The sequence below is a fragment of the Oratosquilla oratoria genome, chromosome 1 (genome assembly GCF_046742065.1).
Source record: "Oratosquilla oratoria isolate Oo_2021 chromosome 1, ASM4674206v1, whole genome shotgun sequence".
In the NCBI taxonomy this organism is placed as follows: domain Eukaryota; kingdom Metazoa; phylum Arthropoda; class Malacostraca; order Stomatopoda; family Squillidae; genus Oratosquilla; species Oratosquilla oratoria.
In genome coordinates, this window is record NC_134777.1 from 72,518,102 (window position 1) to 72,532,415 (window position 14,314).

General features: G+C 36.3%; 1 protein-coding gene across 2 annotated transcripts in view; it reads left to right on the top strand.

The window, feature by feature from the left end:
• The window catches only part of LOC143039806 (uncharacterized), a 232,064-nt gene that overhangs the window by 175,020 nt on the left and 42,730 nt on the right, over positions 1 to 14,314 (top strand). For both annotated transcript variants that reach the window (XM_076210167.1, XM_076210083.1), the window contains exons 24-25: positions 1,509 to 1,617; positions 10,018 to 10,140. In XM_076210167.1, coding sequence (XP_076066282.1) covers positions 1,509 to 1,617; positions 10,018 to 10,140 — 232 coding nt within the window. The remainder of the gene's footprint in view (positions 1 to 1,508; positions 1,618 to 10,017; positions 10,141 to 14,314) is intronic.

Here is a 14,314-nt window from a genome sequence, read left to right on the forward strand (position 1 = left end):
AATCACTCTTCAGCTCTTATATAATTTTTCATTTCCTTAATCTCATTTCTTAGATCCAAATTAGTTTTCATTGGGTCGGAAATATCAATGTTGCCTGCGCTAAGCAATCCATTAGTCGAATGATCTCGTTTGTCCTTAAGTCCATAATTTCATTCTCTCACCATATCCTTTTTTTGCTCATTTCCCTCTCTATCTCTAAGATTCGACTTAAACTCCTGCTTTTGTACTTGCTAAATCCAGAAAAAGCATCTTTGTGATATTCCCACATGGTCGTAGAAATGTTGTAATGTTTGTTTACATTGAGGTTCAGCATGGCGTCATTAGATGGCTCTGATTCGCAGTTGTCATTCGAGTCAGACTTTTCGTTATTTTCCTTCATTTTTTGCTAAGTATGTCTTAATACATTTAACTAGCAGTGCGGAGATATCATTTCAGACACCCACGATTTCTCCCCTCCCATACAATACTAACCAGGTTTTCTTTTTTGTCGTTTGTCCTCATCTTTGGGGCCCAGCGATGATGATGGTGTTGACTGTTCCGTGGTCGGCGTGTGTTGTGTTGATGCCATCAGTGTTGTGCTGTAAGAAAAATACAAACCTTAGCTAGAGTAGGATTAATAGGTATTACGAGTGAAAGAGAAACTAGTGAGAAGAGTCTTTGTTAGTGACATTAGCAAAGAAATATAAATCAGAAGAACCAGGAGATAATGCAGATAAGTTAAGTGATATATCTCTCTGTGGACGCACACAAGTAGCAAAATCCTAACCTGCTTGGCCAGGGAGCATCCTCATCACTTATAGAATGTGCATTTTAGATATGAAAATTATCTATATATTAAGGGCTTCTCCCCTATAAGGGAGCAAGCCAAATCAAAGGCACACACCTTTTCCCACCCATTCCACTCCCACCCACCACCTTTGCCTCCCTCCCATCTTAGCTTTTAAGAAAATTATGAAAAACAAAACAAAATATTCATCCACTTGACTCACAGGATTAGCTGCTGTTAACCTTTTTGACATTGTGACCAGTAAATGCATGTTAGTGTATATGAGTGTTGTCAATTTGTGCCTATTTATATGAATTCACTGGTATGGAACTTAACTTCTTTAAGGATGACCCTTCATCCACAAGAAGCTAAGATGAGATGGTACAAAGGGTGGTGGATGGGAGTGGAATGGGAAGGAGTGAATACATGCCTTTGACTTGGTTACCTCCTTTATAATGGGGAAGAAGCCCTTGGTATACAGATAGATAAGTTTAGAACTTGGCACATCAGTCTTTGGCATGAAGGATGATGGTTCAATTCTGTCTCAAAGAGTAATTCATACTGCTTACACCATAAGTGGTGACTTAGTGTCAGGGAAATTAATTTTGTGGGTAGTTAATTGATGGTTGAGTATTATCACTCCTACCCCCCATCTCTTTCTCTCTCCTGTACTTTCCTTTCTTCTTCTTCATGTTCTTCTACAGTGTTGATATCACAGTCTAAACTCTTTTTGATGTTCCAGAATGTTTTACCAGGACTGCATTGCTCAGCTCGGGTTCCAAGCCTGCTTAATGTCAGCCTACTTCCTGCTACTTCTCGCCCATCCTGCCAAAAATGATGCCTCCAGAGAGGTAAGAGAGGAGGCATCTTAAGTGTGCAGTAGAAACAAGTTTATATTTTCAGTTATCCTATGGTTGAAAATAGGATGGGATGACTGTCATTATAGACCTTTATATTATTGTAGATATGGGTTAGTGCTTCCCTTGGTTGCAGTGGTGGTACATGTTGAATGAATGTTAACCCTTAGCATACAATATTGCCAGTGATGCAATCATGAGATGTGAGTTAGTGTACAAGGATGCTGGCACCGGTGTCCTAATTATATTTATTTTGTAGTTGTACCTGAGTAACCCCCAAATTCTGTGAACAGGCTTGATCATGTTTTTTGTGGTTATCAACATTCAGGGTGAAAGAGAATGGGTATTACACCTGTAACTATATTTTATAACGTGTATTGTGATGCTTCATTTAATCATTGTACATCAGGCAGCCTAACACTGCACACAAGTATTTGACACATATTGAAGGGGTTAACATTCAGATTTGCCATTTATAAGTGGAATTGATTACATAGGGTTTCCCTCAGTTGTATTTTACTTACTTGGATGAAGAAATGGTAAAGAAAATATCAGTCACACTGATAAGGCCTAAATTGGAGTATGCAGTGACACCCAGTACTAAAATGAATGTAAAGAAAACTGGGAGAATCCAGAGAGCAACTATGAAGATGGCCCCAACACTATCAAAAATGTCATATGAAGAAAGATTGTCAAAACTAGAACTACCGACTCTTGAACAAAGAAGAGAAAGAGGTGACTTGTTGACCATCTACAGAATTTTGAAAGGTGTAGAAGTCCTTGATATAGACAACTTACTAAATTGGGATAAGAGAAACACAAGAGGACATGGAAAGAAACTCAAAAAGGACAGTTATAGAAGACACATGAAAAAAAAACAGCTTTCCCCGGAGAGTGGTGGATGTATGAAACATACTAGATGACAAAAGAAACAATATGGATTTAATATATCTAGACTTTGCAAAAGCTTTTGATACCGTCCCCCATGAAAGACTACTTACTAAATTAGCTTCACATGGAATAAATGGTAGCCTATTAAGTTGCACTAGTAATTGATTGAATGATTGATAACAGAGTTGTTTTAAATGGAAAAACTTCTGGATGGAAAAATGTTACGAGTGGAGTTCCTCAGGGTTCCGTTCTTGGGCCATTTCTATTCAGAGTATATATAAATGAAATAGACCACAGATTACAATCTACTGTTTCCAAATTTGCTGATAATACAAAACTGTGCGGAATGGCAAATGATCACTTAAACCAATTAGATATTTAAGAAGATTTAGATAAATTACAGCAATGGTCTGAAAAGTGGCTAATGAAATTTAACACAAGTAAATGCAAGGTTATGCACATAGGTAAAAATAACAGTAAGTACAATTACAAGTTATTTGGAAATTCATTAACAAAAGTGGATAGTGAAAAGGATCTTGGCATAATTATCAGTAACGATCTCAAATCATCTAAGCAGTGTATTTCAGCCTCTGAGAAAGCAAATAAGATTCTAGGACTGATTGCACGATCTTTTGACTTCAAAAGTCCATCTCTCATTAACAAGCTATATAAATCGTTAGTTCATCCACATTTGAAATATGCTGTTTCCATATGGTCACTGAATCTCATTAAAGACATTGACAGATTGGAAAAAATACAATGGTGAGTCACAAAACTGATTCCAAATATTAAAAATAAATCATACAAATATTGGCTAAAATATATGAATCTGTTTTCCTTAAAAAAACCCGTAGAGTCCGAGGTGACTTGATACAGGTCTTTAAGATTTTAAAGGAAATTGACATCAAAAGTGACAAAATTTTCACACTGAATGAGAATCAGACAAGAAACAATGGTCTCAAGCTGTCTGGAAATAGATTTAATTTGGAAGTATGTAGAAACAACTTCACCAACTGTGTAGTTAATGAATGGAATAAACTTCCTGCAGAGGCAGTGCAATGTAGTCCAGTTTGAAGCTTTAAGAATCATTTAAACACCTAAAAAGATGCTGTAATGACTATCATTTATTTAATATTATTTGTTTATTTGTTTCATTATCATTTGTCTGTTTATTATTATTTGCTTAATTCTCATTTATTAGGTATATGTCAACTTACTATTTACTATTTATCTGTTTGTTTGCTGAGATGGGAGGGAGGGTGGAGGGGTGTGGAGTGTTTTCAGGGATGGAATGGGTGGGAATGATTTTATGCCTTTTCCTTTTTGGCTACCTCCCTAGTAAGGGGGAAAAAGCCTTGGTATATGTATGTATGTACCTGTTTGTTTATTACTTAACTATACCTATGCATTTATTTATGTATTCTATTTATTTACATTATTATAGTTTTTATTTATGCTTTTATTTATTTATCATTATTATGGTTTTTTCGCATCCGACTTAGATATGGACCAAAAGGTCTCCTGTCAGCATGCTCTGTCTTTGTAATCCTTTGTATTTACCTAGTTGTATTTTGCGGGAAGGGGAGCTACGCTCATGGTGTCCTGCCTTTGGATCTCACAGAGTCTACCGGTAGTTTGCTTTTAAACTCATGAATGGTTTTTGCGCACACTATTTCATTGTCCCGTTTATTCCAAGGGTCCACCTTTCTGTGTGGAAAACTGTTTTTCTTCAGATCTTTTTTATAGCCATGTTTTTTTATTTGCTTTCCATGTCCTCCTGTGCTTCTCTTGTCCCAGTTTAACAAGTCCTCTCTATCAAGTATTTCTGTGCCCTTCATGATTCTGTAGATGGTCAGTAGGTCACCTCTCTCTCTTCTCTGCTCCAGAGTCAGTAACTCCAGTTTAGCCAATCTCTCCTAATAAGACAAGTTTGCAAGTGCAGGTGCCATTTCTGTTGCTGCTTTCTGAATTCTTTCTATTTTCTTTATATTCTTTTTGGTACTGGGTGACCACAATGTTGCCACATATTCTAGTGTAGGCCTTATCAGTGTGACCAATATTTTTTTAAATAATTTCTTTGTCTATATATGTAAATGCCACTTTTATTGGTCTTAGCAAGTTGTAGGATTCTCCAACAATTTTGTTTATCTGTTTATCATAGGACAAGTCGCTTGAGATAATTACAGCCAAATCTTTTTCGGATCTCTCCTTCTTTACCTCCTTAGTTCCAATTTTATATTGTCCTGATATTCTATTTTTCCTTTTTCCAAATGCCATTACACTACACTTGTTAATATTGAAGTCCACTTCCCATTTCTTGCTCCAGTTCCATACCTTTTTCAGGTCTTCCTGCAGTGATTCACAATCCTTTTCAGTTTTTACTTTTCTTAACAGTTTGGCATCATCTGCAAAGAAGCTCATGTAACATTTCACATCATCATCCATGTCATTCACATAAATAGCAAACATTATTGGAGCCAATACAGATCCTTGCAGAACTCCACTGATCACCTCTTTCCAACCTGAATATTTTTCTCTGAGCACTACTCTCATCTTTCTACCAATCAGGAAGTCCTCCATCCATTTTAGTAGGTTCCCTTGTATCCCTCCTATATGTTCCAGTTTTTTTTTTTAATAATTTTTTGTGTGGTACTTTGTCAAAAGCTTTTTGTAAGTCCAGGAAGGCACAATCAGCCCATCCATTCCTTTCTTGCACTATGTCTATTAATCTTGAGTAGAAACATATTAAGTTTGTGGTACATGATCTTCCTTGTCTGAACCCAAATTGTCTTGGGTTTATTATATTGTTGTCTTCCAGGTGTTTTACCCATCTATTCTTGATGATTTTCTCACAAATTTTGGCTATAGTGCTTGTTAGTGAGACTGGCCTGTAGTTAGTTGGTTCTTCCTTGTTTCCTCCTTTATATATTGGTACAATGTTAGCATTTTTCCAGTCTTTTGGTATTTTTCCTTATATAAGTGACCAACTTATGTTATGAATTTTTTCCGTTAGTTCTTCTTTGCATTCTTTTAGAATCCAATTTGCAATCCCATCCAGGCCATGTGATTTCCTGATGTCAAGGTTTGATAGATGTTTCATTATTTCTTTTTGTGTTATTGTTATCTCGCTCATGGGGGGGGGGAGATTACCTTTTATTTCCTTCATCCCAATATTGTACTTTCTCTCTAGTGAAGACAGATTTAAAGTGATCATTCATGACTTCGGCCATTTCTAATTCTTATGTGTATTCTATATTCCTTTGGCGTAGTTTCACCATTTCCTATTTGTTTAAGTTTACGATTCACGCATCAATAGAATAGCTTGGGTTGCTCTTTGTATTTATCTATAATATCCTTTTCATGGTTCCTTTTTTCCTCTCTTCTGACTTTAGCATACTCATTTCTATAGTTTATATAAACTTGCCATTTTCCAGGTTTTTTATCTTTTCTCCATCTTTTCCAAGCTCTGTCCCTTCTATCTTTTGCATCACTGCATCTTTTGTTGAACCAACATTTAATGTATACTCTAGCTTCTGTCTTGGTACATGCCTATTCACCCCTTCATTGTAATTATCCATCAAGATATCCCATTTCTCTTCCACTTTTGTCTCTTCCATGTAAAAATTTTCCCAGTTTGCATTCTGGAAGAATTTCTTTAGTTTTGCAAAGTCTGTTTTGTTGTACATCAATCTTCCTTTCCTATGCTTTTCATTTCTCTCCATGTATATTTCTTACTTTAGTTCAGTTTCAATGAGTATATGGTCACTCATTCCAATTGGTGTCTTGTATTGGATTTTATCCACAATTTCCAGTTCTGTTGTGAATATTAAATCTAGTTTCAATGGCTCGTTATTTCTGTATCTGGTGTTTTCACTGACCCATTGAGTCATTGTATATTTCATGGTCATGTCCAGTAGTACATTACCCCACAAGTCTTCTCTCACTGTCATGTTCTCCCAACAAATTTCTTTGCAATTGAAATCCCCCATAATTACCAGATTACCCCCGCCTATTAGTATCTCATTTAATAATTGCCTTGTATCTTCTAGCATTTTTGTATGCTTGTTCTCTTTCCAAGCATTTGTTTTTGGGGGCACATAAGTCACCACAAATTTTCTGCTTTTCATGTTCTTTTCTTTGTCTTTTATAATGATCAGTTCTACATTACCTTTGCCCTCCACAATTTCTGTCACATTCAAGTATTTCTTGGCCAAGAACATGATTCTTCCTCCCTGTTTCTTGTCTCTGTTTTTAATCCATGTCCAACATCGATGGATGGTATTTCACCCCTTAGTTTAGTCTCCACAATTCCAATTATGATTGTTTTTTCTTCTAGCAGGTAATCATTAAGTTCATTCAGTCCTGAAATTAATCTGTCGATGTTGGTGTAGGTCACTTTTCTTCTTTTTCCTTTTTTTTTTTTTTTTCTGTCTTTGGTTCACCCATTCTGATGTACCATTTCCTCAGTCTCATGTCATTTACTCTCCAATAGAATTCCTGGATTTCGGTCTCTGTTCTCTTCGCGTTTTTTCCTTTGCTTCATCTCTTAGTGTCTTTTCTTTTTCTAATTCCTCAATACTCATTTCTCTTTTTATCCATATCTAATTGTACTTTTCACTCCTTGCCAAGTTACTTTTTCAAATATGTCTTCTACTACCATTTGTGATCTTAGTTTTATATTTAGGGGTTGATTTCTATCCTTAGAATAGTGACCAATCTTTTATGCATCATCTACTTCTTTCGCTGCATCTTGGTCTCCATCCCAAATTTCTTTTAGGATTGCTATTGCTGTCCCTTTTTCTTCTTTTTCTCTCATGTATCTCACCAAACCATGTTTTTCTTTTAGTCCATATACCACAATACATTTTTTCGTATCCACTGTGTCTCTGACCCAATTTGCTTTTTCATTAATTGCTTGGATAATTGTGTCTATTGCATTTTTCTGCATTTGTTGTTGGACTATTTCTTTGAAAACAATTTCTTTATTTTCAATGTTTTCCTTCTGTTTCTTAATCTTTTGGATACTTTCCTCACCTAAGTTCTCTTCGATTTTTTCAGTCATTTCTTGTATTTTTTTTTTTTTGGGTTACCTCTTTTTTAAAGTTTTCACTATTGGCAGTATAATTAATTCTCTTCTTTTCATTATCACTCTTCAGCTCTCTTATATACTTTTTAATTTCCTTAATCTATTTCTTAAATCCAAGTTAGTTTTCTTCAGGTCGGAAATATCAATGTTTGCTTGCGCTAAGCAATCCATTAGTCCAATGATTTCGTTCGTCCTTAAGTCCATAATTTCATTCTCCCACCATATCCTATTTTTGTTAATTTCCCTCTCTCTAAGATTCGACTTGAACTTCTTTCATACTTACTGAATCCAGAAAAAGCATCATTGTGATATTCCCTCATGGTCGCTGGAGTATCATAAAGTTTGTTTATATCAGGGTTCGGCATGGCGTCACTAGATGGCTCTGATTTGTTGTCGTTCGAGTCAGACTTTTCATTATTTTCCTTAATTTTTTTGCTCATATATCTTAATACATTTAACTAGCGCTGCAGAGATATAATTTTGGACACTCACAATTTCTCTCCTCCCATACAATACAAACCAGGTTTCCTTTTTTGTTGTTTATCCTCTTCTTTGGGGCCCAGCAACGAAGGTGTTGTTGGTTCTGTGGTCGCAGTGTATATATATAAATAATAGTGTGTGCAAAAATACAAGAATTTAAGAGAAAATTAGATATGGTGAGATACAGAGATGGGACACCATGAGCATAGCTTTCCTTTCCATAAGATACAACTAGGTAAATACAACTAGATACAACTAGGGAAATAAATAGAGATAGGAGAGGGAAAAAAGAAAACTGGGGTATATTGATGCATAAGGGTTCCTGTGACCAAATAAAATCACTCAGGTGTATGGATAGAGGAAATGTTGAAGTTCTGAACAGCAGGAAAAGATTGAGGCAATGATTGATCACCTTTGCCACCAGGCTGTTGATATAATTGTTTACATGGACTTGGATCTTATAGATTTATGTGACAGAAATAATCCATATGTCACACTTTGTGTATTCTGTTTGGCAAGTGGTGCTTGCTTGAACAGATGGTTCTAGTTAAACATTACCCATACATTACTTAGAAATTTTAACATGGACACATTAGTAATCTTTATTGAAATATATACATATATATACCAATAGCTTTTTCCTCTTTACAAGGGAGGTAGCCAGCAAAGGCATAAAATCCACTCCCACCCATTCCATCCCCACATGCTCCATACCCATTCACCCCCCTCCTTCCCTCTTATCTTGGATCCTCCTGGATAATGGGTTATCCCTGCATTTTGCCCACTGCCTAGGGTCAGAAGCAATGTAGCAAGACACAGCACATCCACAGTAAGCCTGCTTCATTTAATCAGTGACCCTCCCTCTCTGTCCCCTCATACAGAAAAAGAGAAGACAGGAAGAAATCCCCTCAGGCTGCATCAAAATATTATTCACACTTACTTCACCATCCCACCCACACTCTTCCATGCATCACAGCATCATCCATACACAACCATTCTGTCTTCTCCCTTCCTTCCTCAACAGACATTCCCTCCTTCCCTCATGCCTCTTTTACCCCATCCATCTCATCCTTGGTCACCCCCTCCACCTCTGCCCTCCACAAATCTTTTACTAATCTTTCTTCATTCATTATTTCAATTTGTCCAAACCATCCCAATACTCTTTCATCAACCCTATCTCCCAACTCCCTTTCCACCCCTTTTCTCCTCCTCACCTCCTCTTTTCTCACTCTATCCAGCCTAGTAACCCCTACTATACTTTTCAGGCATTTTATATCAAACATTCAAACTCCTCTCTTCCTCTCTTATGTTCCATATTTCTGCCCCGTACAGTGCTGTCGGAACAATCACTCCTTCATACAATCTCCTCTTAGCATCCATTCCCAGATGTCTATTTCTCATTGCACTTTTTAATCCCCCAAGGCATTTACTTGCTTCTCTCAATCTACATTCTACCTCCACCTCCACTCCCATTCCCACCACATTCGCATTCAAGTATCTCAAGCTATTCACTTCCTCCTGTCTCTATCTCTTAATACTCACTTCCAATTTGCTGCCATCCTCACCCCTTGTACATCTCATTGCTTTACTTTTACTTACATTTATTTTGAACTTCCCTCTTTCACACACCTTCCCAAAACCTGTCACTAACTTACTTAATCCCTCCTCTGATCCTACCACAAGTGCAGTGTCATCAGCAAACAAAAACTGGCGTATCTCTCATTTTTCTCCATTTTTTTTAATCATCTCCAGTCCCCGGCCCATTACCCTTCTGTTTGCCTCTTTTACCCCATCCATGTATAAATTGAACAGCCAGGGCAACATAACAAATCCCTGGCGAAGTCTCACCTTTACCTCAAATCACTCACTCTTTCCATTTCTAATTCTAACACAGGCTCTATTTAGCTAGTACCTAATACAGGGATCTTGTGTTTCAGTTGGGCTGTGTGGTGCTGGCTGTCATGCTTCACTTCTTGTTCTTATGTGCTTTGACATTCCTTGCACTTGAGGCACTCACTCTTGCCCATCTCCTCCTTGAGCACATCCGCAGTCCCTTCCAGGTAAGCATGGCCAGTATGAAATCCCTCAGTGAAACTCAGGTGCATTTGTAATTGAAACTTTAAATGTAACAGCATTTATTTTGCATCATTAAACTAGAATTAGTGAACAATTTTAGGACATGTAAGATAGTAAAATTCAAGGTGTTAGAATTTGTACAGATACTGTAGATATGAGAATTTAGAAGACAGGAGTCTGGTCTTTCCCTTCACTTGTCTTCCCAGAAGAGATGTTAATTCCACAAAGTTGTATTTGTATGAACTAGTAAGCAAAATTATGATGATAATGATATGGTTTAATGTCACAACCCCCCCCCCACACACACACACACACACTTTCAACGAACGGACGGCTTGAAGAACGCTCTGAAGAAAAGTGCAGATTGTGGATACCAACGCAAAGAGAAGTGCCTTTTTGTATTTGCAGGGGGGGGGGAAATTGCTCGTGAGGTAGTGGGAAAGTAAGGAAAGAGGAGAGGGGGAGGGATTGCTGGGGAAATGGAAGGTAATGAGGAGGTGGAGGAAATGGCCCTGACGGGCCGCCGTAAGGTAGACAAACGACCCCAAGACGAGTTGGATGATAACATGTCTAATAGGAATGTGAAGATTAGAGGTATAGATAGGAGCAATATAGCAGAAAGTGATGAGAATATTTTCAAGGGATTTAAAGAGAATGGGGGGGACACAAACCCCCCCCGACTGACAAGACTAGAGAAGAAGGTTGATAAGGTGATCGAGGACTTGGAGAGTAGGTTAGGTCATATGAACACCATTTTAAAAAGGGTTGAAAGATTGGAAGAACTGGAAAAGGCGAATAAAAACTTAACTGATGAAATAGAAGAACTAAAAAGACAGTTAAGAGAGGTAAAGGGAGAGAATGAGGAATTGAAGAAGAATAGTAAAGAAAACAGAGAAACAATAGCTAAAGAAAGTAAAAATTGGAAGCAAACCCAAGAAGGAAATAAGATTTCATTCACTGACATAGTCAAACAGCAATTGAAAGAACATACTGAAGACTCAGTTATTAAAGTGATGAGACAAAAGGAGAATATAGTAAGGGATTTAGCAGACAAGAAGAAATGTATAATTATATTAGGAATGGAAGAGAAACACAACACAGATAGAACCACAAGAATCAAAGAGGAAAATGAAAAAGTAAGCCAATTACTAGAATCAGTTCAGGAAGATGAACCAGGAATTATGAAACAAATCGAAGAGAAATTTAGACTCGGAAAGTATAGCACAGACAAGACCAGACCAATTAAGATTAAATTCAAGTCACAAACAACGGCAGAGAATATCTTATCCAAAACAGGGAAACTAGCAACAAGTGAACAACACAAAAAGATATGGATAAAAAGAGAAATGAATAAAGAGGAAAGAGAGGAAGAAAAGCAGAAAAGACTGGAAGCTAAGACAAAAAACGAGAACAGAACGGAGTCAGAGAAAGAGAGATTCTATTGGAGAGTAGTGAACATGAAACTAAGGAAGTTCGACATACAAAAGAAAAACATAAGGGAAACAGAGAACACAATGGAAGTGGCAGAAAACTAAGAGTGTCTTACACAAATATAGATGGATTAATAACAGGATTGAATGAGCTGAATGATTATTTGAAAGAAAAAGAACCGGACATAATGGGAATTGTAGAAACAAAATTAAAAGGCCCACTACCACCCAACAGTGTAGGACATGATGCATACAATTATTGGATTAGAAACAGAGAGAAAAAGCAAGGGGGTGGAGTTATGTTCCTGACTAAGAAGGATATAAACGTGAAAGGTGTCATATATGGAAAGAATACAGTAGAGATGATTATGATAGAAGTGGAAGACAGAGATAAGAAGAGCAGAAAATTTGTGATCAATTATGTGCCTCCGAAAACAGCCTCATGGGAGGAGAGTGAATATAAAAGTATGCTAGAGGACACAAAGATAGCATTAACTAAAATAATGGAAGACGGAGGAAGAATAGTTATGATGGGCGACTTTAATTGCAAAGAAATCTGCTGGGAAGAAATGACAGTAAAGAGTGGTGATGACTCATGGGGAAATGCTCTACTTGAGATGATTACTGACCATTCAATGACACAATGGATACAAGAGAACACTAGGTATAGAAATGAAGAAGAACCATCGAGGCTAGACTTAATAATTACATCTGAACCTAGAATAGTGGACAAGATTGAATATAAAACACCAATAGGTAAAAGTGACCACATATTGATTGAACTGGAACTTAATGAAGAAAAATATATGAAAAGAAATGAACAATATAGAAAAGGAAGAATGATGTATGAAAAAAACAAACTTTGATAAAATAAGAGAATTCTTCCAACAAGAAAACTGGGAAGAAATATACAAAGAAGAAACATCAGTGGAAGAGAAATGGAATATTTTGACAAAAATTTACAAAAAAGGAGTGGAAAAGTATGTCCCAAGACAAAAACAAGAAAAAGAATATGTAAAATGCTGGTACAACAAAAGTTGTAGGGAGTTAAAAGACAAAAGAGACAAAGCCTGGACCAGATGGAAAAAAGACAGAAGACCTGAAAAATGGAAAATATATACTGGTTATAGAAATGAATATGTACAAAAGTGCAGAGAGAAAAAAAGAAAATATGAAAAAGATGTTATAGAAAAGTGTAAAGATCAACCAAAACTATTCTACAGATTTGTAAACAATAAACTGAAAAACAAACAAGACTTGGAGAAATTGAGACAAGGAGGAGTTGAATACACTGAGGAAATGGAAATGGCAGAAATTATGAACAAACATTTTAAATCAGTGTTTACAAGGGAAAATATACAACCTGAAGAGATTGAGTGGAAAGAAAAAGTCCCCCCTATGGAAGAAATAGAAGTAACAAAGAATGAAATATTGACACACTTGGGTAATTTTGATGTCAGAAAATCGCATGGGCCAGATGAAATAGCAAACTGGATTCTGAAAGAATGCAGGAATGAACTGGCAGACAAAATACATAGCATAATAAGCAGTTCCTTAAAAGAAGGAAAAGTTCCAGAAGATTGGAAAAAAGCAAATATAGTACCTATATATAAAGGAGGAAATAAAGAAGAACCTACCAACTATAGACCAGTCTCTCTAACAAGTACAATAGCAAAAATTTGTGAAAGAATTATCAAAAGTAGATGGGTAAAATACTTGGAAAAAAACAACGTACTAAATCCAAGGCAATTTGGATTCAGACAAGGACGGTCATGCGTCACCAATTTAATATGTTTCTATTCAAGGCTAATAGATATAATACAAGAAAGAGATGGATGGGCTGATTGTGCATGGCTCGACCTAAAAAAAGCTTTTGACAAAGTACCACGTAAGAAGTTGCTTAAGAAATTAGAATATGAAGGAGGAATACAAGGTAAATTGCTAAATTGGATGGAAGACTTTTTGCAAGAAAGAAAAATGAGAGTAGTGATAAGAGATCAGCACTCAAAATGGAATGAAGTAATAAGCGGTGTCCCGCAGGGAACAGTTCTGGCCCCAATAATGTTTGCTATATATATTAATGATATGGATGAAGGAATTGAAAGCTATATGAGCTTCTTTGCAGATGATGCAAAACTACTGAAAAGAGTGAAAACTGAAGAAGATTGTGAATCACTACAGAGGGATCTAAATAAAGTACAAGAATGGAGTAGGAAGTGGGAGATGGAGTTCAATACAAAAAAGTGTAGTATAATGGAATTTGGAAAAAGCAAAAATAGAATAACAGGATCATATAATTTGGGAGAAGAAGGAATAAAAAAAGTAGAAAATGAAAAGGACCTGGGAGTCATTGTTATGAATAATATGTCACCTGAGAAACATATAAATAAGATTTTTGGAGAAACTTATAATTTAATAAGAACAATCAAAGTGGCATTTACATACCTGGATGAAGAAATGGTGAGGAAAATCCTAATCACCCTGATAAGACCAAGATTAGAATATGCAGCAACGATATGGTCACCAAGTACAAAAAAATGTATAAAAAAAACTTGAAAGAATACAAAGAGCAATCACAAAACTGGCACCAACACTCTCAAAACTATCATATGAAGAGAGACTACAAAAACTCAAACTACAGACACTAGAGCAAAGAAGAGAGAGAGGAGATTTGATAGCTATTTACAGAATCATGAAAGGCATAGAAATTACTGATAGAGAGAATCTG